The sequence below is a fragment of the Larus michahellis genome, chromosome 3 (genome assembly GCF_964199755.1).
Source record: "Larus michahellis chromosome 3, bLarMic1.1, whole genome shotgun sequence".
NCBI lineage: Eukaryota > Metazoa > Chordata > Aves > Charadriiformes > Laridae > Larus > Larus michahellis.
This window is the reverse complement of record NC_133898.1, coordinates 4,772,623-4,800,314: the sequence shown is the minus strand read 5'-3', so window position 1 is coordinate 4,800,314 and position 27,692 is coordinate 4,772,623. Positions and strand designations below refer to the sequence as shown.

At 41.0% G+C, this 27,692-nt stretch overlaps 1 protein-coding gene across 1 annotated transcript; it reads left to right on the top strand.

The window, feature by feature from the left end:
• Window positions 1–19,130: 19,130 nt before the first annotated feature.
• On the top strand, window positions 19,131–27,470 carry LOC141739992 (prokineticin receptor 2). Its single transcript, XM_074578190.1, has 3 exons — window positions 19,131–19,324; window positions 20,853–21,530; window positions 25,149–27,470. Exons 2-3 carry the CDS (start codon window positions 21,040–21,042, stop codon window positions 25,843–25,845), a joined length of 1,188 nt encoding a protein of 395 aa, XP_074434291.1. The 5' UTR covers window positions 19,131–19,324; window positions 20,853–21,039; the 3' UTR covers window positions 25,846–27,470.
• The last annotated feature ends 222 nt before the right edge of the window (window positions 27,471–27,692 follow it).

Below are 27,692 nucleotides of genomic sequence, written 5' to 3'. Positions count from 1 at the left end.
GCCATCTTCTCAAAAAGCATAGCTAAAAGGTGACCAAGCTAAGCCTCAGCATTCCTAAATGCTGGAAATTAGTGAATGCTGAAGCCCAGCCTATATCCCCTTGCTAACAGGCTGAAACTTTATTTAATTTAGTAGACTTTGCTGTACTAACCGACAGATCTCTAACTAAAAGATATCAAGTTTTCCAGCAAACGATCCTGAACTGCAGAGGAAAACCAAAACTGCATTCTACTCTTCATATTTCTAGGAATCTCATAAAAAAAACCTAGCAGTAGTAAAAGCCATATGTTTTGGTAAGAGTAGACAGACTACTACGTAGCTCTGCAAACAGAGCAAAACAATAATGGTTTTCCACCACCTGAAGATTTGCCCCTCTTCCTCTACAATAATGTATTAGAATACACCCTGTTCGCTGAAAACCTGCTGGGCAGTTTGTGAGAGCACTGGAAAACTGTGCTAGTTCAAAAGACTAAGGAAAGGAAATGATAAACAGAAGATAAATGCTAACTTGAAAACTGCTTCCTCCACAATCAGAGAGAATTGCTTTAAGGCATATTAAATCTAGGCTAAGTGCATTTAGTAACCCACTAGCATTTGCTGCTGAAAACTGCTGGATTTGAATTGTTAAGCCTCAGCTTTGATTAACTATCCAGTAATCTATGAGGACAGCTCTATGACAAAAAACATATTTATCTTTAAAAGGAAAAAGAAAGCAAAATGTTTCCTCTCATTAACTTTTTTCAAAAGTTAATTAGAGAAGCAGCAAATACACAGATCAGATTAACAGAGAGATGAGGCACTGACATTATTTTTTTTGCAACAGGAGTAAACAATGTAAATTTTAGACTAATTGTCCTACTTTAATGTTAGCAGAGGTATTTTTGATGCCCAAAATTAAATTCACAGCAGTGGCACATTTGTAGTGCATTACCGAATGGAAAGCCAAAGCTGGAGGCCGAGTAGTTTATCTTACATTTAACAAAATTCACAAGATCCTCCACGATCCATCCTGCATGAAATGGCTGTACTGATTATGTGTATAGGAGCACTCATGTGGATGCAGAATGAACATACAAGGAATGGATTCACAGCACCAGGCACGCAGAAACTGAAGTGTGCCAAACACTGTCACAAACAATCCAGTAAATCAGGTTTAAAATAGGCTATAAAAGAGATTTCAGGGAATTAGAAGTTCAATGAGTTCATCCATGGACACACACTTTCCGAAGTGGCATTTTCACAGATTAAAGCAGTACCAACCTCAGTATATTACAAAAGGTGTAATTACCTGGCTGTTAAGTCACATAATTTTGCTGAGAAAGGTGACTGAGGCTTTTTATGAAGGCCTGCGTAGGAACCACGCACTTTAAATGGGATTAAGGTTAAGCTTCTTAAATTCACATACAAAACCAACAGCACATTTAAACATCCCACATGGTGCCTCACCTCACACAGCCAGAGGACCCAGAATTTCCTCCCAGGAATTGGGTGAACGTGGGGACCCCTAGGAGAGCCGAGGGAGGGCGAGTGTTGAATCCAGGGTAGAGCACACTGGAGCACGGGTGGCCTGGACACAGCAGGGAGTTCCAGGAAGGCTTCCGCTCCCAAGGAGACTCTGCCTCTACCTCTCTCCCTTCTGACAGAAGACACTAAAAGGACGCGATTTGGAACTACAGTTTTAGCCAGACTCCAAATATGTTTCAGCCCTTCTGAAAGAACTGAAACTATATTGAAATATGTAACCAACATAGCTGGGTTTCCTTTTGTGGTAGCTTTTCTGAAGCCCATAAAGGACATCTCCCAGCTAAGAAGTCCTGCTCTTTTCAAACTAGAAAAGATTGACATTGGCTTCAAAAGACTCCCTCAGGCACTTTTTCCACATGCACAATTTCTTGATGCAACTCTGCTAGTTGTGTGTTCACAGCATGGTCTTAAACCGCTCATACTTCTCTGAAAAGACAAATGCAACAATGCATCATTTAATGCAACCATACAGCTGGGACCAAGACCATCAGATCTGTACAGGTAATGTAGTTATGTCTGAATCTCAAAAAATTCATGGTCCTTTCACCCACAAGCCTGCTGAGTGAGTAATTATACTAAGTGGACTGCTGGGCTATGAGATTAAATGCCAAACTGAAAACAGGTTCATGGATCTTTCCCTTCCAATGGCATTTCTCTTGTAAATGAAGGGAGTCTCTACTCAAACGAGTCTCCCAGGCCAGGAAGGGAGCAGTGTCTAAATGCAAATACAGGTAAAGACAATTACTTTTCTTGCCACCTGGAACAAGAGGCAGCCGGCTGGAACTACTCAGCATGAAGTCAGTCAACACGAGGAGAAGCCGTTCTGACAAAGCATTAAGAATGGCCATATTCTCTACCAAGTTTTAACCCTAAACGGATCCAAGTATAGCCTGAAGTAAACTGCAGTATAACTGAACAACACTGATGAAGCTGAGGCACAGATGATAGCAGCAAGCCTTTCACCCAGGAGGAAAGGACAGAGCTGCATAGCCAGATGCTGGTAGGAACAGCACAGTCCTGATCATGACATGGTCCTCAAAGGCCAACCAGATGTCTAACTAGCATGGAAAGCATTTCATAAAAAGAAATATACTATCAAAAGAGCCCAAATCATATTTGCTGCTTATCCCCATTTTCTTTAACCTGCACAAAGCCTTCTGAGTGGGCATTTATGCACTCTCTTTTAGGAACTAAGAGAATTTTAACCTTCCTTTCTGAAACGGGCAAAGGGAGATAAGGTCTTCAGCATACCGAATACTCCCCTTATTCCCATAGCTCTACAGCAACTCTTTCAATAAACTAAGCATAATGTTCCTCCTCGCCACTGCGTGTTCAGGATCACAATGTGTTAATCCGAGCATTTGCAGTACAGAAAGTAATATAGGTTGGAGATAAGTAAATTAATTCAAAAGACTAAAATACTCGTGAGGTTTTAAATAGCATTATCTACCAACACTATCTTAATTTTACAGGGTGCATACATAGGCATTGTAAAAATCCCTGTGCCCTTGGGAAGGACTGCAACTTGCTTTAACATTACAGCATCATGGATTTTCTTAATCTTTCCTCAGAGCACTGGAATGATTCTATAACTTTCCTGACTTATCTTGCAAATTAATTCGGAGCTGCAAATATGGCTCTAGGGCCTGATTCTCCCTATGTCTGCACTCTGTTTAATTATGCTCAAGGAAAAGCAGGAGCAGCTGAGGAGAGGATGCTGCTGCTCTGCCAAGGTAGAGCTCACCATCACTGGGAACAGGAGAAGATGCACTGCAGATGCCAGAACACTAGGGATCCGACTATTTTAACACACCCCTGCAAACCCACTGGGAAGGGCACTGCAAGTGGAATGGCAGGTCCATATACTCTAATACGCTTGGACTCTAGGTATTTCTAAGTCTGGGAATAACTCACGGAGAAAAAGAAAATGCTGTTCTGTACCCCAAAGAATTTTTCTGACATTTTGGAGCTTGGGAAAAAAAACGCCACATGACTAGCAGCTACAATCAGCAGCTTGGCACTGGGCCATCCAGCCATAAGCATGATTTATATTACATATAACTCCATCAGACACTATCCCTATAATAGAGCTATCAGCACCTTGGGAGCAAAACATCTATTCTGATGCAGTGTTCAAGGTCACCTTAGTAGCACACCAGAAGTTTTAATTGAAAAAAACTTATGTTGCAGGTCATCTGCCTCAGTGGAGCTCTGAATCTTCAGCCTGAACTTTACCTTGTCCCCATTTCCATTGCCCACATTTTCCTCCCATGCAGTTCATTTGCTGACAAGTCACTCTTTGAGAATAGTGATGCTTACACAATTTTCTACCTGCTCCTTATTTTTTTTGTTCTTTTGTTCATTAAATAGCTTTTTAAAAAGCCACTTTCTAGATGTTCTGATTTTTTCTTTAAATCAGCTTTTTAAAATGGCTTCTTTATGATCTGCTATGTTTTTTTCAAGATACAGAGCTGTTTATTCATCATCATAAATAGATGTGAAGGCTGAACTAGGCTTAGTCCTTCAGGACTGGGACATTCTTCCAAGCTTCTTAACATGTCGTGTTCTGGTGACCTGTTGTTCAGAAGTACAGATCTCAAATTAATAGGCAAAGGGAGATGAGGCAATCGTGAGGAATCATTTTAGAGCACCTAGATCTTTACTTGATGCAAATCTGTGTAACCAGGGAAACTTCAGTGATTCAAGGTATAAAGAGGTACCTTTGTCATGCTAAAGAAGTGTATAAAACTACTATTTCTGAAGCTGAGCAAATGTCACAAACCAGGGGCCTGGTTTGCATGGGTACTATTTTGCTTGCTCTGGCAAGAGAGAGAAAACATACTGTTTTCGCACTGTCTACACTAAGCAGCATTTGTCATAAATTATACTGGATCAATTCTGCTTGGGGAGACCTCCAACGCCCAGGAATAACCACTCTGCACCATATAACACCATTGATTAAAAGCTACTTCATTGCAACAACACTTATTCAAGCATCATCTACGTGACCAATCATCTTATTTAAAGCCAAAACCATTCCCCAGGGAATCCTCTTTTCTAATCATTTATACTATTCCTCCACTTTCATATTTGCAGAGCAGAATTCTGAAGTTGCCGTAACACATACCTTTCATTGCCAGGAGCTTTCCAAAACCCTCCTGACGCTGCCTGAAGATAGCAATTGAACTCTGACCGCCACAGTTAGGGATGTTTGCAACCCATGAAGCATGCACATTATTACTCAGCATCAATGGCAAATCAGCTACTAGTTGAACCCAGAGCAATGACTACCAACACATGTGTGGTACGACCTACAGAGAGGTGTAAAAGCCGTCCCAATTGGAGAAGCACCAACTTTGACCTGACCTGCAGAATGACACAGTTGCAAGCCCCTGCACCAAGCTTATAAAACTATTTAGAGTCAAAAGCTGAAGCGCTCTCATGGAACGTCACTTTTGGCTTAATTAACTATCAGGTTTTTAGCTACATCTAGTGACTATTGTGAAAACACATTACCTACTAAAATACTTCAGCAATGAGGAAGTTCATCTGAACACCAAAAAAAACAGGTGACCGACTTTCATGTGCTCAGATTTTTCTGGTGGCTTGGCTCTAATGAAACTTGCCTTTTACAATCACCTATAATTTTGCTTGTTTTGCAGTCCTGAAGTCACAAAGTGACAGTGGTTCCCATTCTACATTTTTTCCTCTCCCCCCCCCCCTTTTTTTTTAATGACTAAATGACCGTCTGAAAACGTTTTTAACTTAAGTTCTTCTCAAGGTAGAAAATGGGCTCTGTAAGCATAAGATGTAACATAAACGTGCACAGCTTGCTTCTCCCTGTCCCCCACCCCAATAAATCATTCCCTGTGAACACTCTTGCCCCATGGAAAAGACAGGCCAATAGTGAATTAAGGTCTGAAATGTGAAAACACAAGACATTTTGGAGAGGCAGTTTCTGAAGGTGAGAAAAATATTAAGTGTAAAATTCAGAACAGAGTCTGTCCCCAGCCACTAGCTGCTATTTGCTGTTTTCTCCTGAGGCTGATTTTAGTTCTTCTACTCTGCCAGCCAAATTCCTACAGCTCTTTTGCAGACAGTCAGGTACTTTAATTCCTATAATATTTAAAAAACCCTAGGTGAATGCTATTTTCACAAAGACTAATTGGGGGAGCAGGAGGTGTAAGGGAAGATTATGTTCTATTATGTATGGACAACACTTTGAAAAATTTTCTGCTAGATCAGTAGGATCTTCCATCTCATCTTCATCCCTGCCTTTTAATTCACATATTTGTTGTCTTTTTCAATAGCTTTGTTCAAGAAATATGTTGTCATATCCTCGGCATTTACATCAGAGTATTTCAGCAACTCACCATACTACCAGAGGTTGAACAATATTACATCTTCAAGTATCTTGTCATTGCTTCATAATGCATTTACACTGATTCCAGAGGCCAGTCATCACATCCATGAAGAAATCTCTTTAAAGGGCTATTTCAATAGAAAAACATAATTTGGAGCTTTGAAGGACCACAAAGAGCCTAAAGAAAACAGCTTCTGCAAATTCCCTTCCACAGTCTTTCAAAAGAAAAAGCAGTTGCTTCTTTCTGCACGTTGTGGGAACCAAATTCAATCTCAAGGACAGAATAATGTGTGCTATTATCCCAGGCAAAATAATATTAGAAGAAGAAGTGCTGAGATATTTCTGGCTACTGTGGTACCAAACTATTAGAAAATAAATGTAAAATCAATTTAAATGGTAGCTCCCAGTACAATCCGTACAATCCAACATTTGCTGAGCTAACAGTTTACAGACAGATTCCTATGTTGGTCTGATTCAGCATATCATCCAACAATCAATACCTCCCTTTGTGATATTCCAGCAATTCCAAAACTGTATTTGAATGCTATGCAGTTCTATGCATTGCCAAATCTGACCTCATTTCACAGAAGTCTCTGCTTTTAAGGCCAACTCTTCTTTCCTGTGGATAACACAGGTCATTTGTTTGTCAGTTAAGCCCACACCAGACCAAGAGTTGTTCAGACCTTCCTTATTTTCCACCACCAGCCACGGACAAATCACTCAGTGTAATACAATTATGTAAGGTTGCACATTATTGTTGCTACTGCTACCTCCCAAATCAAACTGGTCAGGCTCAGTTACACTCTAGGCCCTGAACTTGCAAACAACGAAGAACAAGTGGTCCTTACTCGAAGAGAAATGTAACAGCAGACTTAATAGGAGTAAAGCAGTAATGTACTCGAAATATAACCCAACCATACTAAACCTTGTCTCCTTTTATTCACGGGAATTTTATATATATATATACACACACACAAAGTATATATGAGTGTGTATGAGAGAATCTAGGAATCCAACTGCATAGTAACACAAGCACAATTTAGGACACGTCAGACAGAAGCTTTATTCATGACTACCATAGTGAGAGATCATTCAGACAGCATCTCCTCCCCTGTTCTCTGCCAAGTGATTGCAGAGATCCTGCCTATATACTGTTTCAGAAAACAGGAAAGAGGTGGGCAAAACCAATCATTTCAGTGCTATCAAAGCCAGGTCTCTGTCCCTAGAAGGGATGGACTCCTTAAGTAGCTTGCTAACTGCCATAACGCTAAGGAATTAAACAGTAAATAACATGACAATGAGCTCTTGGTGGAGCTCATAGGGGCAGCACACCTGGTACTATTTTAGCTCAAAAGTAGGGACTTGGAAACAAATCACAGACTGTTAGCTTTTAGTGGAAAGTAGTGTTCTTTTAGTAAAGATGACAGACCTCTCAGTCTTAAATATTAATAACTTTACCACCACAGTAAGCATATATGAGTATATACATGTACATACACACAGATATCGCTGTATCAGGAAATACCTACTCAAGTATAAAGTAATATCAATATATGACTTAAAAGATTCAGGATCTTTATTTCACAGATTTCACAGTAATGTTTAATAAATAATAAAAAAAATTACTTAGTAAATATTCCACCAAACAATGTAAGAACAATAGCTCCAAGTATCCACACCAGACACCTGGAAATACTTGTTCTATATTCCAATTAGCAGTTTCCTTTAAAGAAATGCGAGCATCACTCCTAAATCTGTGGCGAGAGGCTACTCCTGCTCATTTCTGAAAATCACGCAGGGGTGCTTGTATTGCACGGGACATTATTGGAGTATATTCCTTTAACTACAAATTTACCACAGCAGCTTTGACAGTTGCAAACACCTGTGCATCCTTAGAGACCTGGGAAACTACTTTCAATAGACCTGTGAAACACGAGTGAGCACAACCCAAACAACTCCTACAGCATCGATAAGAGGGAAATGTGCAATTAGATGAATTCTAAAGATTTTTCAGGTGTTTAGATCTGTTAAGTGTGAAGCTATAATCAGCAATTCCTCACAATCTAAATGAAACATTTTTCAGAGGACACTGGTATTATCCTTTCACTTCACAGGTGGGAAAGCAAGGAAGTGTGCAAGTTAACCACAACTACCCACTAAGCCAGTAACTAAGTCAAGAATAAAACTTCTTCCTTAAATTTCAGTTCCAAACTTTACATACGAGAACCCAAAGATGACAATTTGGATGGAGTCCCCATCAATTTCTATTACCTTTAAATTCTAATACTAACAGCAGAATTAAGAGCACAGGCATCTGAGCCTCTGCTCCCTGCCCTTGGCCACCTATTTGATTCATACATCAAGACATATAGTGGTGTATTTTTGTAAGCTTTTTCTCTTTATTGGGCAGACTTTTGAATTTATTTGGAAGGAATTTTTGCCTCACAGCAAAATTACATGCCGGATTACTATTACATCAAGTAAGTGTGCTTTACTGAGTTTCCTTTAAGATTTAGTAATTTTTTTTCTCCTGTCTATCTCAAAAATAACTATTATTTTCCAATCCTTGTATAAGAACGTTTTCTTACCTGTCTATTCTAATACCGTTCCTAAACCCATCACATATACGTGACTTCATATTTGATTATACATTGCATACATCTAACCATAGAGGATAAGAAACTAAGTACCTGAATCCTTCCTTCTCAAGCGTGCAGACAACAGAACCAAAATAGAATCCACGTTTCCAAACCACACTTCTCAAAGCAAATGTTTCAGCAAAGGCAGTTTTCCAGACAAAAACTCGAGGTACACCCAGAGCAGGAAGAGATAGATCCTAAAGCAAGGACTGCAACACAAATCTAAGGTCCATCCAGGAGACAAGGCCAGAGGCAAAGCAACAAACAGACAGACACAGCTACAGCATCCCTGGTGCAGGAGGTAGGTGTGTGCCCAGGGCTGACCTGAAATTGGGCTTCTGGGCCCCTGGGCAGGGGTGTGGGCGGAGGCTCCAGATGAGGCTAGTCAGGGTCATTAAGAGCTATTAGTGCCTACAGAACCCTGATACTGAGTTTGTGGAACAAAGATCTGCAAGAATTGGAATTTCTCACTGTGCCTTTTTTAGGCACAATGTGCCTAATTTTAATGTCCATGTCTCATTGCCTGCCTTGAAGCTCAAAAAGTGATCAACTTCCTTATCTAGTCTGAGATATCTTAGCCTAGTAGTTTACCCTCACAAAGCGAGGAATGAGAAATACAGGGTTCATACCATCATTCATCATTTCTACCCACCAAATGAATGAGAAAAAAATACAACCTTTAAAAGTTATTCATACCTGAATACTGAATTTGGTACTGTGGGAAATTCATAATTAATGTATGCTGGATGGTAGGGGGTGGATTTTTTCAGCCATTTGTATACAGTCCCATGGGCTCTATTAACCCCAATTTCATCCAATTCATGGAAATGATCTGTCAGGAATTAAGAGGTATCATCACATTAAAAGTAAAATTTGACCTTTCAGGACATAAATAGAAGTGTTTGATCCTGTATTGACAATTTGCAGAAACTTATAAGAGATTCAAGGGTTTGGAGGTTTTTTCCCTTTATGCATTTAGGTCACATAATCTCATGAAGAACAACTGAGTCATTCTTGAAATCCATTGCCTTGTATTTGCTGGACAAGAGTAGAAACGATTTTTCTTTAGATTTTAAATCATGTCAATTTTTTAAAGACAGATCTTGTCACTTCCTTTGGCAGCGGAGTGAAGCAGGCATTGACTGACAGTGAGGGCTTCAATGTGGTTTCAGGTATATCAACTCATAATATAAAGTTAACTACAGCAGACTTAAAGTGCCAGAGCATCCACAGAGCACTTATAATGGAAAAGTCCTTTTCCACCTCCTTTTACCCCCACCCAGCTTAGCAGTAACTTATTGGTCTGTGTGACTTCTGGAGAGGTTTATCATCTCTGAGCAATCCCAGGCAATCCAATTAATATGATTATTTTTTAATCTTTTCCTGATTAGATCTTTTCCAATAGTTCACCTTTGTGAAGCAGAAAAGCATTATTTTTAATGACCGGCTGTTTGTGTTGCCTGCCATTTTAACTGTAGAATTTGTTTAAGACGCTTGCCTGTGAGCATCAAAGCTCAACCCTTAGACCGTCCCACCAGCATCAGGAGACTTTCTTTAAAAAAGCAGCAGAAGGGCTGCCTCAGGCAAGATGACCTGTGTACCACAGCTCACTGGCAGCCTGGTATTTCTCTTCACAGCAGGAAAGAAACAGTGCTGAAGCAATGCAGAGCAATATAAGTAGAGGAAGGAACTCTAAAGCACTGCTTTAGAGTGCTTAACTACCCTTAAAATGATCAAAAAGAGCTTAGGGAGGTTTTTTCTGAATAGTCATGACGTATAAGAAGTAGCACCAGCTTTAGGACCTGTTATTGATGTAGTTGAAGGTGCTCAATATTTTCTTGTATCTATGTATGTATGTCTTGTATGTATGGCTGACTTGTCAGCCAAATCTACAGTCTTTCCTATGGCTGGTACAAATGCAGCTGAGGAGGAGCTTCCATTCATAGGAGTAGACTGGCACACCTCCATCTGACTCATGTTAAGACTTCCTGACTTAATCTCTTTAGTCAGATCTACACTAGAAGGGGCTGGAGGACACCAAGTCTCCCCATAAAAAAATGCATACCCTGAAGACAACAGGCAGTTGAAGTACTCCGGGGAGCACTGTTTTTTTTGATTTTCAAAGTGTACTTTGAAATTGCTTTTCCTTAGCAGGGGACAGAAGTAGGCTCCTTGCCTCCCAAAGGACTCTTTCACGCAATGTTTCACATCATCAGGTCTGCGCCTTTCTCACTAAGTGGGCTGAAATAAATTTATACATGGTCTAGTTTTCTTTGGGCTTTGGCAAATGACCTCTTAAATCAATCAACCAAACAGAATAAAAACAAAAGCAAAAAATGTTCCTCTGCCCAGGAAACCAATGCAGAAAGCTCAGGAAATCCATTTCCGCCGGCAGAAATTGCTTAATGTCCCTGTGTAGTTGGGAGGGGCAATTTTTCATTGCTTTCTTTTCACTGTATTTATCTTTGGCTAATGGCTGTGTCAGGTTCAACAGGGAGCTACAGACCTGGAATATGCAGCTAGCTCTAAAAGCAGCAAAAGGTAGAAAATAGTAAGGTAGAAACATGCAGTGGTAAGGGAATGTTTCAGGTACTGGATAGAAAAGAATCTGACAATGATTTGAGAAAGGGTTAGTAAGCCTGAAAGGGAAATGAGCCTTAAAAAAACCCCTTCCGAATAGTACTCAAATATCCGATCTGTCATCCTTTTCTCCTCAAAATGAATTCCCTGCAGCAAAATTATGTAAATTAAGGTACTGGGAAAACTGTGAATTTTTTATACCACTAAAAATGTCTGTACAGGTGTGCTTCCTGGTGGCTAATGACAAAAAAATAGGTTAATAAACAATTTCATTTGAAAAAGCCAGCTGGGCTTATATTAAATATTTCTTCTGATAAAACTTTGGGCTTAATAGTTCAAGCACATTTAAATAAAAGTTTGCTCAGAAGAATACTGTAGGAAGGAGCAGGCTGTCCATTAGGAGACCATCCTGCTGTACCTCCCAGCCCAGGAGCTAACATTCCGGTCTGGAAGGGCTTATCTCCCCTGCTTTCCTCTACAGTCACATGGACAGAAAATCCTCCAAAGGGTATCTCACAGCAGCTAAATTATTCTCTGATTCAGAAATAGCATTAGACTCACTATGCTGGCCTTTGTGCATTATATGTCACAGGATGATATTTTTCAAAGTGAGCCCCTATCAGTTTACTTTGGTATCAGTAGTCCACAGGCTCAAATGACCTCTGAACACCTAAATTTCTTCCTAAAAATCTTCTAGAGATTGCATTCTAGCTGACTACTCCATGAAGCCTAGAGACGCCAGTTTCAGCTGAACAGCCCTTTCTTCCTGAGTTCGTTTTGTGGCATTGGGCCTGTGTCATAGTCCCTGTTCAGGGGGTCTTTTAAGATGCTTACAACTAATGGGGTTTGATTTCAAAAGGGCAACACCGTTCCCCGCAAGTTTTGTTCTCTACCAAATATAAGCAATAGCAACCTTAGAAAAGGTTGGGACTTAGCTTACATTTTATTCTTCAAGGACTTGTGATTCTGGAACTGGGGGCTGCCCCCTCCCACACAGCTGTAGCCATGCCGCTTTCTCCTATTGTCTCTAATTTGTAGACATCGTTTCTAAATAGTCCATGAAACGCAAACCACTACTGTTTTGAACCAGGAGCTGCTAATTTGTTGTGATCCCAGTAAGCAAGGCACTCAGACTTCACAAATTATCACCTAAAATGCTATTCATTAGAGCTAACACTACAAAGAGGAGAATAGAGATAATCTTACCTCCCTTCAGACAGTGGGACCCTTGAGCTGTGCAGTATTGAACAGGTCTCCAACTATGACACGGCACACCATGCAGATCTCAGCCATCGAAAGGTTACCCCACTTCAGTCTTTTGAGCTTGAACAGGATTTTCTGAAAACAAAACAATTCTGTTCATTATTCCTACTATCAAAGAAAAAGGATGTTATATGACAATTTGTTACTGCACTTAGTTAAAGACAGGACACACAGGTGGTATAAATTGCCAGTACTGAAGAGAAGCTACCTGCAAGGCTCCTTCGTTACAATCAGCCAACTAAGATTATATTGCAGCAGGGGATATGGACAGCACAACACAAGCACAAAAGCCAATCTATACATGGGCACAGGGCAGCACAGCACAGGTGTACACTTAACACAGGTTAACTGGTTTGTGGATCACTAACTGCTCCATGGGCAATGGTGTTCCCGTCAGGATCACTGTGACCACCAGGAGTGAGAAGGGCAGGTTTGCCCCCCTGCCAGCACCAAATAGCAAAGAGTTTCTATCTCAGTGTGGGGGTTTTGTTACCCCAGTCCCATGGTATTTAACTCCATTTACACATTGCACCACAAAGGGAGATGCTAAGCCCTTGGCTCTGACATCCGTGCTCCTGAGCTGTCCCTCTTGGGCAAACCAGCATCTGCCTCCTTTTGGCCCTAACCCCAGACATCTGCACCCCCACAGAGCCATGGACAGGCAGCAGCACGTGTGCTCCACCACACTCCCAGCTGCACACACAGCAGTCAGCCCTGGGGTGCCTGGAGGGACACAGCCATCATCCCAAAACATGGATGTGCAACTTCTCTTCATCTCTAAATAGTTTGGGAAGCGCGGACGTACCCTTCATCTCCTGTCAGAGCAGTCACTTCTAGAGCCCTGCTCTCAGACCTCAAAAATATTATGAGAAGAAGGCTGATTTGGCCCTATAGTTTCCACACCACATCAGAAGAACCACAAAACCTTTTTTAAAGTGAGAAATAAGGTGTGATAGCATGATAGCAGCTTTTCATGATCATCCTGACACCAAGATTGTGACTTCATGCTCTGAGTAGCTTCAAATGAAACTACCATTGGGCATTATTCCGTTGGGTTAGAATCCAAGTTTGTGCAAATATAACCAGCAATATATATAATACCTGCAATAAGGCTTTCACAGTATATTAACCCCTTTCTCAGAATGATACTGAACTCCAAGAGCCCTTTAAATCTCAAATAACTTGTGAGAATAGAACTATTAACTTTTAATGAAGCACCAAAAAATGTCTCAGGCAGTAGAATGGGAGCTTTCAATACTTCATGTCTTGCTACAGGGAGAAGCTGCGTACCCGGAGTAGACGGGACCCCTCTCTGCATGTGCCTAAGCAACCCAGACCTCTGTGATTCACAATGCTTGAGACAAAAGTGCTTCATAGTGACATGCTCTGGGTCTGTATCTGTTTATGCTGAGACGGTATAAATAAGGAAAAGGAGGGTGTTCTTTTGGTAAAAGTGGGATTATGGGAACTGCAGAGGGAAATTCTCAGAACCATTCTGCTTGCCAGAGAAATACAGGGTGGAATGCCAAATTGCCAGTCACAAACGGCAATGGCAAAACCACCACAATATTCAAAAGGGGAACCACAAAGAAGCAGGATTCTGTTTGTGGCAAATGAATGGAAACGAAAGTTCACTGAATAAAAGGAGCAGAAAAAAGAAGATGCAGAAAAGATAACAGAAATCAAAGGGCTTTGTCAACAGCCAATAGTAATAGCAAAGGAAAGTCCTGACAATTTAGCTTAAATTTGAGACTGAAGCTGTAATGGATGAGGGTTAAATTTTTTAAGAAATGCAGCATCCAACTTCTCCTACTTAGATCTCCAAATAAGTCAGCACATTTTTGGAAGGGTATATCTCTACTGAGACACTTCAGTTGAAAAACTGCTTTGTTTCCAAAAGCATTCTGGAGCTCATAGTAATCACTGAAAGAGAAGATGCACTAAGTCTATCTTTGAGTAAGATCCAAACTAAAAAAGACTGCCCCTGAAAATCCAAAGGAGCAATAAGCCTGACTGAGATACAGGTCATATTAAGCTCCTTTTAAATTCAAAGGCACTTGAATATGGGGGTGTGAGTAAATCATTTCTTGAGAAAGAGGCCGAATGCAGACTTCAGATCTGAATCAGAGATATTAAAATGAGGAAAATAAGGCAGGACCATTAAAGTTCTATCTGGTGCATCTATGAAACAGTTAATAGTATCATCCAGAAGACATGAGCTCTACATTACAGAATTTCTTCACCAACAGGCCAGGAAAGCATTTGTCATAAATTATTTGGGTATATGTAATGCAGCCCAGGAACAGCAGTATAGATTAGATGATAAACCTGAGATGTCTTTCCAAAATGTTGTTCTATATGATCTATGTATTATTTAATGTTAATTCTCTTCTAACAATGTTTAGAAATAAAGAAAAACTGTCTGCCTTCTGCAATTATAAACCTGTCCTAATAAGTATTCTTTTGCAATTATTGGCACAAAGGCAGAAGCAGAGGAAGATTTCCAGGTAAAATCTCCAGGTTATGAGTTTGAAAAGGCATTCCTAGAAATTCCAAGTAATTGCAGTAACATTCGTTAGAGGCTGATATCAAACCAGAACATTTCAACTGGCTAAACCGATCTTTATCTCCCATTGGCAAAAAGTTTCCAAGCAGTGATCTTTGCTATTCCATGTATCTGGCACAGAACAGACAGAACTTACAGTTACATAGCTTTTGGGGAATCTCTGGAAATGGGTTTGATAGTCTAAAATTAAGCAGTCCCTAAGAGCTGACTGGGACTATTGTGATAGGGAAGAGAGAGAAGAGCAGAGAACAAAGGTGGTAAGTGAGTGGGGCAAAGGAGGCCATCTCAGCGATCGTCTATCTTACTGCCATAGTGAGGATATACACTTGCTGCCACTGCCCTCAGCTGGCACATTACCATCCACCAAGCTATCAGTGTGCCCAGGCAGGATTTGGGGAGAAAAACACTTAACATTTGCCTTTCAGAGGCCTTCTGCTCAAGAGAAGGGTTTGTGGTAACAGGCATTTTCTCTAAGGAAGGCTGAGTTAAAAAGCAAATGACAAAGCCTAACAAACACATCCATCCAAATGAAAAGGGAAAAAAAGGTAATATTTAATAATTAAATAAACTGTTTGAAGACTGAAATGTTTTTTTTTTTTTGTGGTCATTCATGTCATTCTACTGTGGCATCAAAACTTGTGCACAGTCCCTGGGCTCGTCCCTGCTTCCTGCACTGCCCCAAATACTGTCACTTTTGGTTTAGGTAAGATAGGCTTCTCTAGTAAGGGTGATAAGTGCCAGTTAGGAACACAAGCTTCTTATCGCTATTTCTACATATTTCATAGACTACTGTTGAGGGCAGGGGTGTGCTTCTCACAAAAGACTGCTATGCTAAGCTGAGCTGAGCAAAATAAACACCATTTTCTTACACAATCATGAAATGCTGAACAAAGATGAAGAAAACAGGAAATACACACTGGCAGAGAATTAAAAAGTGAAAATAAAGAGACAAGTAAAAAGCAAGAAGCTTGTATTTGGAAGAAAGTTGCTGATTGCCACTGGGTCACCTTGCACATTAAGTGAGCTCTGCAGCTCTGCTAAGCCTTGCGTCATTTGGCTGTGAGATTTGCCTGAATGCCACTGTCCACAGAAACCTGTGCAATTTTGAAAGGAAAAGATCTTTTGGATGAAAGCACCATGTCTGTTGTTTCAACAGTGCTAATAACCATCAGTGTCACTATGGTTGTTGACAGCCTGCTCTGCTGCTCCTTCAAATGCTTTGCCCCTTTTCCCAAGGCAAGAAACACTCAGTAAGGAAGCAGAAAAAGGTAGTAAGAGGAAAGTAACATGATGATATTACCCATTAATAAAATCAAAAAACTCCCTGCTCCGTCCTTATCAAGACTTTCCCATGGCCCACGTCACCACTGGAACAGCTGAGTATGGTAGGATTATTCCTGTGTACACATTTTTGCCAAACTCCATCCAAAAGTCACTTTCCTTTAGTACCACAAGGCATGTTTTCATGTATTAGAAAAAATACACCTAACTCTTTATGTAAGCGAGTCTAGTGCCCTCTCAAACATTAATGTCAGTGACACACTCATAGATTTAGTAAAGCCCCTGAGCTGAATGTCTGGTTGGAATACTGAGCAGAAACACAAGTTGTTGTGACCCATGTGTGCTGTTACCTTTTGTTTGTTTTTCCAGAAAATCACAGGACATCTGATGCTTTTGTCACATTTCACCAACTGATTTGTACTAGCAACCTTTGTAAACTCTAGCTATACTTTATGCAAAGCTGATGTAAGTCCCCTAGGATTAATTACCTCGCTCAGAGTCCCATTTATTAAACAATTAGGAAAAATGAGACAGTAACTGGTGAGTTTGCTGTTTTGAAATGAAAGGCCACAGTAGTTAGGCATGTACCCAGTTTAAATGCTTATTTTAGAAATTCATTATTTGAAAGTCTCTAAACAAGTACTTTACATTGCAATCTTTTTTGCATCATTTAGCCTCCAAATAACTTCCCTGTTCAAACTGTGAGCATACTAATGAAAAAACAAGCCAACAGGAATGTAAATTGTTGACATAATAGTTTTCAGAATCAACTATTCTTTCTCAGCCTGAATTCGTCAAACTGGTAACGCTGGTCTCAGGAAATGCACTGCGACACTGTGTAAAATGTTTTGATACCATTGGGGAAGTCACTGGAACCACCAATAAAAGCTATCAAGAAGAAACCTTGTCTTAAGAAGCAATACAACACCAGAATCATGTGCTCTCTAAAAAATAAGGGTGACTGGCTCTGCAAGCCTCCCAGAACCCTGTTCCCATGAAGAAGAGACCTGTAGGCTTCAGAGCCCCTGGACTGGGCAGTGCTGGGACAACAGAATTCCCGGCTGTGCACAGACAAATAGATGGCTGCCTGTGCCACAGGGCAGCTTGGCTGCCCCGGGAAGCTGCTGTTTCAGCACATTTACACCAGAAGTCACAAGAAACTACGGTTTTTGAAGGCAGCCTTTGGGACTTCTTACACAATGTCTGCAGCTGGAAAATCCTCCTGCATATACCCCATGGCTTTAGAGTCCTTTTGCTATTACCACTGCCCATTTGGATCTAGACACACCTTTTAACTTTCACTCTGGCTGTTTGGCTCTAAGGGCAGCTCTCAGGACCAGTGGTTTCACTGTCTACTCAACAATTTCTATTCAACAATTACAAAGTACTGCCTTGCACAGCAAGGCAAACACGGCAAATCACATCATTTCACAATATTACTAGTATTTTCTGAGGAACAGCTTGGCACAATTACTTCAAGCACAGTGGATGAACAACTGCTGTACAGAAGCTACGCACCAAGCATGAACTGCAGATCTGGAGGGGCTGTAGTTATCAAAGCTCCAATGCCAACTTGCCTTGAGTCAATGGGGACAGTCTGTTCTGCAGCAGCTGAGGTTTTGGCCTAAAGGAATATAAATATTTGGATATCATGTTGCTTGATTAACTCACTAGAGACAGATGAACAAAGTCTTAAAGAGATCTTGCATGTTCCTAATGTAAAGTTTGCAAGAGCTCCCTTTAGTGTACTAGCTTTTCTTAAGGGACGTTTAAGGTTTATGTGATCCATTTTAGGGATCTTTTAGATGCAATTCTGATGCACACTCTAAGTTCGCTTTGCCTCTCCCTATATTTACTATATTTACATTTTTTGTGACAGAACTCAATGAGTGGATTGTATCTGATTTTCTCTTAGTGGCTTTTCACGTTTTACACTGACTGTTAAAAATAAAGCCAAGCAAAGTATATGCTGTGAAATTCTTAATGTTGTCTGCTGGCTCCAGATAGTGGGGACTCTCGGGACTTCCACAGGTTTTCTGGAAGAAATGTCAAATTAGTGGCTCTTTTACCCCAGACATATTTCACATTAATAGCTTTCTCTCCTTATTTCCTTCTGCCAGAGATAAGTGTCCACTAGCCCATGAAATTTGAGTCTTGTGAGTGTGCATTGTAGGCCACATATTTTAGGTTTTCTGCAAACCTTCTACACTCTTCATGACCTTCTACAGCCTCCTACAGTCTCATCTGCTAAGAACTAAATAACGTGTCCCAACTACACATCTTGGAAAATGTCAGCTAATGAGAATAAGACTGGAAGTGCAGAAGAGGACACAGGATCTGCTGAGCGTTCCCTTCCCTTCTGGAAAACTGGGAAGCAGGAGAAATGCTCCCTGGGGTGCGAGTGCTTCAGAGCAACAAGATGGCAGCAACAACAAAGGACGCCAAGCCCTTAGAGATTCACTGCCATTTTCTGCTCTGAGTAATTCCCTGGGAGGGCAAGGAAAGCTGTCAGGGTCCTCTGATTTACAGCTATTCAATGTTTGACGCTCTTTCTGCAGGAGCTGCTACAGCGGCAGTCCTAAAGACAATAGCTGGGGAGAGATCCACAGGGAAATGTCCCTGGGAAAGCAGCTCACCCTCCTTCCTCGCTTTCCTCTCCACTGGAAGGTTTGCATTCTCCTTCTGTGTCACATCACATCACAGCTGCCTAGCACAGACAAAACTCAAAGAGCAAGTGCAGACCGGGATTTTACACCTTCCATGCTCAGACTTGGTAACAAAGCCACTCCGCTGATTCAGTGCATTCAGGGGGCTTAAAGAAAGGCTGTGCTCTATTGTCTCCGTATTGCACTGCCTCTTTAAAATCAGAAATGCCTGGACAGCTTCAAGGTGCCTCCCACTGAGAAAAGGCTTTAGATGCATGCATAGAGACAGTGGAGCCATCCTCCCCTGAGCTGCAGGGCAAACCTGCTTGGGAGAGAAATGATCATTCAGCCAAGTCCTCTGGCTGCTTTCAGCGATCCTTTCTCTGCTCCAGTGACAGCAGCATATTTGCAGGGGAGAACCCCAGGGTGCCCGAGACCTCCAAGAAGACGAGAGCAACTGCAGGTACAGTTAACTGATGGTGATATGTCAGTTTGTGAATGGTTGGGTTGTCTTTATTTATTTTAAAGGTGTCTTGATGTTTTGCAGGGAAACCTGTGTGAAACAGATACTGCACCTTGCTTTGACCAACATTCGGATTTTGCGTCCAAGTATTTATTTAGTACTTCTCTTAAATTAATGTTCACATTTCTAGGCAGCTGTGGGGATGTCTTGTAAAGCAGTCAATTGTTTCAACTCTTATTTTGTTTCAAGCTTTAGCTTTTTGTTATTCTGTTGCTCTGCAACTCTCAGTTTGAAAAGCAATGTGCAGAGAGAAGTTGTACAAGAGAGTTTCTCTCACAAATTTATAAACTGTTGGTACAGTGGGGGCTCTGGGAGGTTGCAGGGAAAGAAGGGGCAACAGCTCCACTATGCAATCTGTCCTTTGCAGCCATGATGGACATTGTTTAATAGCATGTGACACCCTGAAGACCTACTGTCTCAAAGCAGAAAAAGTGTTAATGCCCCCCCCGATTCTCTTCTGGGTTGGGGGGGGGACCGTCCTAGAGAGCTGGAAGTCTGTGGCAGATGTGGCATGGGAATATGCAAGAAGGCAGCTCTCTGAGTGTTTTGATACAGACTAGAGGCAAAATTAGGATATAGACTAGATCTTTTTTCTCAGTGTGGAAAAAAATTATTTTTTAACAGTTGCTACATTCGGCAGTACAAAGAGGGGAACCTGCTCCTCCTTGCCTTCAAAAATACAAGGCGCTTTGTCTTGCTTAAGGAAGATTTCCCCCTTCACCTGAAGAAGGTGCCAAACAGGCTGTTTGTGGAAGCACTCTCCCTGTGAATGGCAGATCTGCCTTCACAGCTAAGCCCTGCAAACTGGTTCATGGGATAAAATATTGTCTATGCAAATTGGCAGACCTTCCCTGGTTTGAGAGAAGCAATAATGGATCATGCTGGCTGAAAATTTAGTTCCCCTACTCAATTAATGTCTGCTGAAAAGGAAAGTGCTGGCTTCACTATTTTCTTGGGTCTTGGCAATTCTTAGTTAATTAAGAAATGTATTTAGAAGCCAGGACATCAGTTCTCCTTTCATTCTCACCTACCACATTGCTCTGACTGACACATCTAGCATAAAGCAAAAACTTTGTCCAAAACGCACATCAGATACTTTTCAGCAAATTGAGGTATCATGTAATTTTAGGGGTTTTTTTACCTTGCACTGGGATGACAGCACTGTGGGCTTGAAGGCTGGCAGAGGTTTAAACTGGACTTTACACTCCTCCTATATTGTCATTTCACTGTGTGCTGAAAACGAAATTTCATCATTGGTAGATAAAACTTCTGGGTGTAACAACCAGTGTATTGTGCAACTCAAGGGATTTTATGATAACAGATGCATCCTTTCACAGGGTGTTTCTTCCCACTGTGCACAGCCAGCAACAGAGCTGTGGGGCAATACGGTGGCTATTGCTTTCCCTTGAGCACAGTAATTTGCTGTAATTTCCTCTCAGGAAGTGTTTTCCTCTTTTTGTTGCCACAGAAGGAGATAAATGAGGCTGCCGCTCTATAATATCATGGGGACAAAGACAAGGTGACTCACCGCTCAGAAGGAAACTTTGGATGAGGTCTCTTGCCTGCCACTGCTGTGCCCCGCCACCCTGGTTAATTCTGACATGAAACCAAGGGCCAGCTGAGCCACGTGTGTCAAAAGAAGACAGACATTGGCTATGGAGAAAGCTGAACAGAACCCAAATGCTACTGTCAACATCAACTTTGCTGCAATCTATAATCTCCTCGATGGGGATTTAACCTCCTTGCGAAACTTCTCCTTCCCTTTCAATTTCAGTTATAGCGATTACGACCTGCCACTGGACAGTGAAGATGACATGACCAAAACCCGCACCTTCTTTGCAGCTAAGATTGTGATTGGGGTGGCTCTGGTTGGCATCATGTTGGTCTGTGGGATTGGCAACTTCATCTTCATTGCTGCTCTTGCCCGCTACAAGAAGCTGCGAAACCTCACCAACCTGCTGATTGCCAACCTAGCCATCTCAGACTTCATTGTGGCCATCGTGTGTTGCCCCTTTGAGATGGATTATTATGTTGTGCGGCAGCTGTCCTGGGAGCACGGCCACGTCCTCTGTGCCTCAGTCAACTACCTACGGACCGTCTCCCTTTATGTTTCTACCAACGCTCTCCTGGCTATAGCTGTTGACAGGTAAGTGGGGTGCTATCACTGCAGAAGGAGATGGCCAGAGCTTCTGGGATTGGCTGTATAGATTTCTAGGTTTTTAACATGTTCAGCTTTTCTGTAGGATCTGATGTCAAAGTAGGTATCTTTTTCATAAAAATCTAATCACATGAGGTCACAAGATTACCCCAGAGAAAACTCAGTGGAAATATCTTCATTGACCTTTTGAGGTGCAAAGAATTTTGATTTATTAAAATAGTTTCTTTTTTCATAAAAATATGCCTCATTCAAGTGTAGGAGAGGATTTATGAAATAAGGGAAAGAGGAGAAAGAGAGAGACAAATCAGAAACACCCAGAGACAATGGTGTTCATCAGCACTATATAATCCTGATCCAAACTGTACAACTGCAAGGAACCTTCACTACCGGCCTAGACAGATTTATTGAGTCTAACCTTTCCTATAAACAATGAAGTAAATACTCTTCAGCGAGAGAAATAGTTGACTGTAGATACAGAATTTGACAGGTGAGTTTATGGCACCCGTATTTATAGCACTATCCAGAAAGTGATAAAATGCTAGCTAAAACCCCAGTTTAGCAGAGATTTTCCTACAGACTTCATAATGGGGTAAGCAGAACATAATGATATCCACCCGCTACACTACCTGCTTTATGCTGCAATCCAGAGATATTTCTATGCCTGCGTCTCGCTTCAGGAATTTTAACAATATAATTTAATTGTATTCTTTCTTATGACTCCTGTTCTCTTAGCCTCGTGCACCAGGGACTCTGACGGACCCAAGCGCTGAGGATCAGCTTCATGCTGACATAAGTCTGACATGACTGACTCACAGAAAGCCAGAAACCCACAGAGTAAACTCTTTACAGAAAGGCCATCACAACAAGTCATCTTTTATGTACAAACACAATGTATATCTCTGTATATCCTCTGCATATACACACTGTATGAATCCCATGCCCCTTCCCTTTTTTCCAATTTCTCTCTTGTGCCATTTTATGGTCTAGTCTAGTGCTGCATAGTTTTTGGTAACTGATCCAAAAGACAGCTCAGGAGCACTTAGCCCTGCTGATGGTTGTACAGATACAGCTTGTGCATGGCTGATGCAGTTGTTACTGACGTCAAAAGAAGTCTGTGGAAAGACTCTTGGGAAGTTCAGAGATGTTTTGCCTGGTGTGGGAGAAAGGACAATCAGCTTCTGTGAAACAAATCCTTAATAATTGTCTAACAAAATAACCTTTGAACAGCAGGAGAGGACTCAGAGTTAAGCTCCTTAACACTATCATGTATGCATTATTATTTTGTGTTGCTTATCTTTTTCAACATCTAAAAAATTATCTTGGAAAGCTCTGCTAGTGCATCCCAGGACGGTTAAGTAACCTGGCTCATTGAGCTCTTATGCCTGGTAAGAAATCAGAAGATTTCTAGCATATCTTCCCACGCACCTTTAAAATCAATCCTGGAAATTATTAATCACTGACGTTTGTTGTAAGAACACCCTGTTTTGCTTTCACCGCATTATTTTATTTTTTGGTGAGCTTTTGACTTGGTAAACAGAGAGAAACCTTATTCATTTAACGATCAACCATTCCGTGTTGGTTATGTCATGTGGGTCATTGACTTCGGTCTCTAAAATGAACAGGCTCCTAATAAAAGTCTTCCCATGCTTAGATCATTTAAAAGGGCTCAGATGTGTAGAGAGGGTAAGCCTGTCCCACAGGACTTCCCTTGGGTAGGGGTCTCTGTCATCTTCCTTGATCTCTATTCATTTTAAATATTTAAGGCCACATCTACGCTAGAAAATAATGCAATGTGAAAGGAGAGGAGCTGAAGAGTAAGAGTTCATGCTAGGGTCCAATGTCCATGCTGTAAATATTTTTTGGGGTTTAGCTTTAGCTGGGTCCCCTGGACCGAACAGCCATGGTCACTTGGTGTGTTTTATGTACACTTTTGGAGCACATCTTCTAGGGAAGTTTCATCTGCACTCAGTTCACGTGGTCCAGGACTACCCCGCAGTAACAGCCCAAATGTGGCAAGCAATGACAATCAAGAAAGTCACCACAAAAGCTCCATCTTGACCCTTTTGTAGAGATTTACCCCATCCAGCCAAATGTTCTGCTGGGTGGATAGGCACACTTACGAATGCATACACATACATTTTCCCACAATCTTGTTTCCACAGGACCCTATCTAAAAATATTCATTTATCAGCTCCACAATGAGGCTGAGTAATTCTGCTGTCCCTTGACACCTAGCCTGCACTATGGAGAGCGATGAACAATTCATCTGCTTCCAAGATCTGGCTGATGAAAAGAGCCACTGGCTTTCCATTTTATTTTACAATGAATATATCCTGTGGATGGTATCTATATATAGAATATACACAGATAGAAAAGCCTCTGAATGAATGAGAAATTCCACTTTTTGAAACAATCCTTTATGTTAAATACAATTGTACTGGGAGGTCTGGAGTATCTCTGATAAAAATCTCCTTCTGGCAGAAATATCCTAATCTTTGTAAGACAGTGTACTCTAATGTAAGCTCTTCTTACATCTATAGCTTGTTAAAAAAACAATCAAAAAACCCCAGAGTGAATGCCATTTGGTCCTACCCCCTTTTTAACTGAATCAAGGACAATTGATGGATCTTGCAAGTAATGTACTGCCATTCCTCTACGCTTCTTTGTGAAACACTGCAGTACACATTGCAGCTTTACAGTCATTAGGAGTGCAAATACCTAATTCAAGCTTTATGGATTGACATATTACTTAATACAACATATTTAAGATTAATTAGCAATAGTGACTGACAGCAGACGAAATAAAAATTTGCACGGGCAGCAAATGGATACACAATCCTTTGTTGGTGACTTGAATACATTCTCCCCTGTAATCATTCATTAGCATCAACTTCAGCTCTTTGCAACCCATGGAATAACCAAGAAAATAACACCACCACTGTTACGTGTATTTGACCTCTTGGTAAAAAAAGGATATTTAAATAGTTCTCCACCTAGAGAAAACATTTTTGTGTTTCTACATGTTTGTCTCTTTACCTGAACCAGTAGAGTACTGCGTGTTTCAGACTCTCACTTGAACATGAGTTTTCCAAAGAATTTCCAGATGCTGTATCACAGCATGTCCTGAATGCAACATCACCTGTGTATTATCCTGCAAATATATTTCTCAGTAAAAGGAATATTCCCTCTCTTTCTCCTCTTCCAGTCTTTCCATAACTGGCAGGCATGTGATCTCTGCTAAAAATTTTGTGATATAGGTTACATTTTCAGTTTGATCTTGTTAACGTGTGGGACTTTAAAACTGAGGTCTTAAAACCATCCTCAGACACCCTAACGTACGCTCAGATTTTCAGATTCTCAAGTACCCACTGTCCTAATAAACCCTTCAGTCACTCACTACAGAGTTTCTGCCTAGATTTAGGAACTTGGCTCTAGGCTGCTACTTTGGAAAATTTTCTTAACTCTCCTCAGAAACAAATATGTCAGTCTCCCTTTTTAAGAATGACAGCAATTTCCTTCTGCCTAATTCTGTCCACTTGTATTTTGAAGGGTGTTCTGACTAATAGTGTTTTCAGACTTCATTTTGAATGTATTTGTCTGTTCTAGGTATCTGGCCATTGTCCACCCACTGAAACCACGCATGAATTATCAAACAGCAACCTTCCTAATAGCCTTGGTCTGGATCATCTCTATACTTGTAGCTATCCCATCTGCATACTTTGCCACAGAAACGGTGCTATTTATAGTGAAAAACCAGGAGAAAATTTTCTGTGGTCAAATTTGGCCAGTTGACCAGCAGATGTACTACAAATCATACTTCCTCTTCATCTTTGGCATTGAATTTGTTGCACCCGTGATTACGATGACCTTGTGTTATGCCAGGATCTCTCGGGAGCTTTGGTTTAAAACTGTACCAGGATTTCAGACGGAACAGATCAGAAAGAGGCTTCGATGCCGAAGAAAAACTGTTATGGTACTGATGTGCATCCTGACTGCCTATGTTCTCTGCTGGGCACCTTTCTACGGCTTCACAATTGTCCGTGACTTTTTCCCCACCATCTTTGTGAAAGAAAAGCATTATCTTACTGCTTTTTACATAGTTGAATGCATTGCTATGAGTAACAGCATGATAAACACCATGTGTTTTGTAACTGTAAAAAATAACACCATGAAGTATTTCAAGAAGATCATGTTGCTCAGATGGAGATCAACATATAATGGAAGCAAATCGAGCACAGATTTAGACCTGAGAACAAGTGCAATGGCAGTTACAGAAGAGGTAGACTGCATAAAACTGAAATAAATTTTCTGCAGTTCTGATCTCACATATTTTGGAGAGGGCCTAAAGAGGAAATAATACTCCTCAGAGCTCCTCAGAAGCTTCCTCTTGTGTGTGGGAATACCCACCATTGGTGAGAGCCCTTGAAAAGCAGCCTACTATGCATTTCCACCAGAAGTCTTTTCACTGGACTGCTGTATAACCCCGTAACTCCAACTGATGCTGTGCTCCAGTTCACCCATCTCTAAATTTGGGATGTAGACACTCATTTTAGAGTTGTTTTAAAATTAAGGTGAACAAAAAGGTCTACGAATGCATTAAATGCATATTACAATGATGGAAGAGTTGGTTGCTGATCTTAGCAATGATGCCTCTCTGTTTCTTCTTAAGAGAAATCTCTTAACCCCTTTGAGCTTATCATTCGTACCTTTAAGCTATTTGGTGCTCTTTTCCTTCTGCTTACAAGAGGAACGATGGCAAAAAAGCCCATGTTGCTTCATGTCACTGTGTCATCTCAGTTTACCCCCTCATGACAAAGCTCCTTGGAGTCTACAAACCACCAGCTTTCTATTGTCCAATGTGCAGCATGCTCTTATGAAAGGCACGTTCTCTACAAAGCTAAATACTGTTTCACAGTCTAGTAAAAACCTGAAGTCTCTTCCTCTGATACCTTGTTTAAGAATATTTTATCGGCATTCCACGCTGTAGTTTTATGCAGTGTTACTCTGTTTATTATGTATTTGGAAGTGGCACAGCTACATATTGAAGGGACCTTTTCCCTATTCTCACCTCCAGGCACCCTAGGGCCAGCTTCTGCTGCCTTGAGACACTGCGCTCTTAACAGAATGAATCACAAAATCGTAGAAGTGGGCAACAAGATCTCCAGACTGTCTAGTCCACTCCTCTGCTCAAGCAGGGTTAGCTAGAACAGGTTCCCCAGGATTGCGTCCAGCTGGGCTTTGACTCCAGGGATGGAGCCTCCCTGGACAACCTATGGCACTGTTCAACAGCCTTCACAGTAAAGAAGTGTTTTCTTCTGTTCAGATGGAATTTCATGTGTTTCAACTTCTTTTTCAGTGGGACCCATATAAAAGAATAGCATGTTAGTGTGAAACAATCCACCCTGCTGAACCTGGCCTAGACATCTTATCAAGTCAGTGTACACCTTCAAAACAATGTGCAAGTAAGGTCAAAATAGCACAGAGATCTTGAGACGATCTCTCCTTCTGCAAGCAATGGAGACAGACTCTAGGCTTCAGCAAGTCAGTCACTGGTTGATTTGAGTAGCTCATTGTCTGGTCAAAGGTGAGGCAACAACTCAAGATGAATTCTGCATTGCCTCCTTCAGTGCTGTTTTTACTATTCTGATTTTGTGCAACTCCAGGACAGGTGTTTCTTAACTAATAATCATGATAAAGCAGGTGACAGTTGCACTAATATCTACTCAATTAAACTACACATAAGATATCATAGACTTTTGTGTGTCAAAATCAAGTCTTTTCTATTGTGATGACAAACGCTTCCTGTTTTAAAGTACATGGTACTGCCTACTTTTGGAGTAAATGGCTTTTGTAAATAATTTGTCTATTTGTGAATTTAAAGTAAGAAGCAAATCCTACTAATAAAACAATAAACATGGAGTCAATTTCAGCATTGTGAATTACTTTTTACATTTTTCCCTTAGCCATAATTTTCCTACCCAAGTGACTCATGTGAATTACCCCACTTCTGCTAGAGAAAACCACCAGGATGACCAATTAAATTTAATGGCAAAAGGATACTTAGATCCATTAAAGTGCTCAAATCCTCTTTCATTAGCTGCTCTTAAAAAATACATGTTGGAGAGGCTGTCATAATTTGCTCTGTTAGGC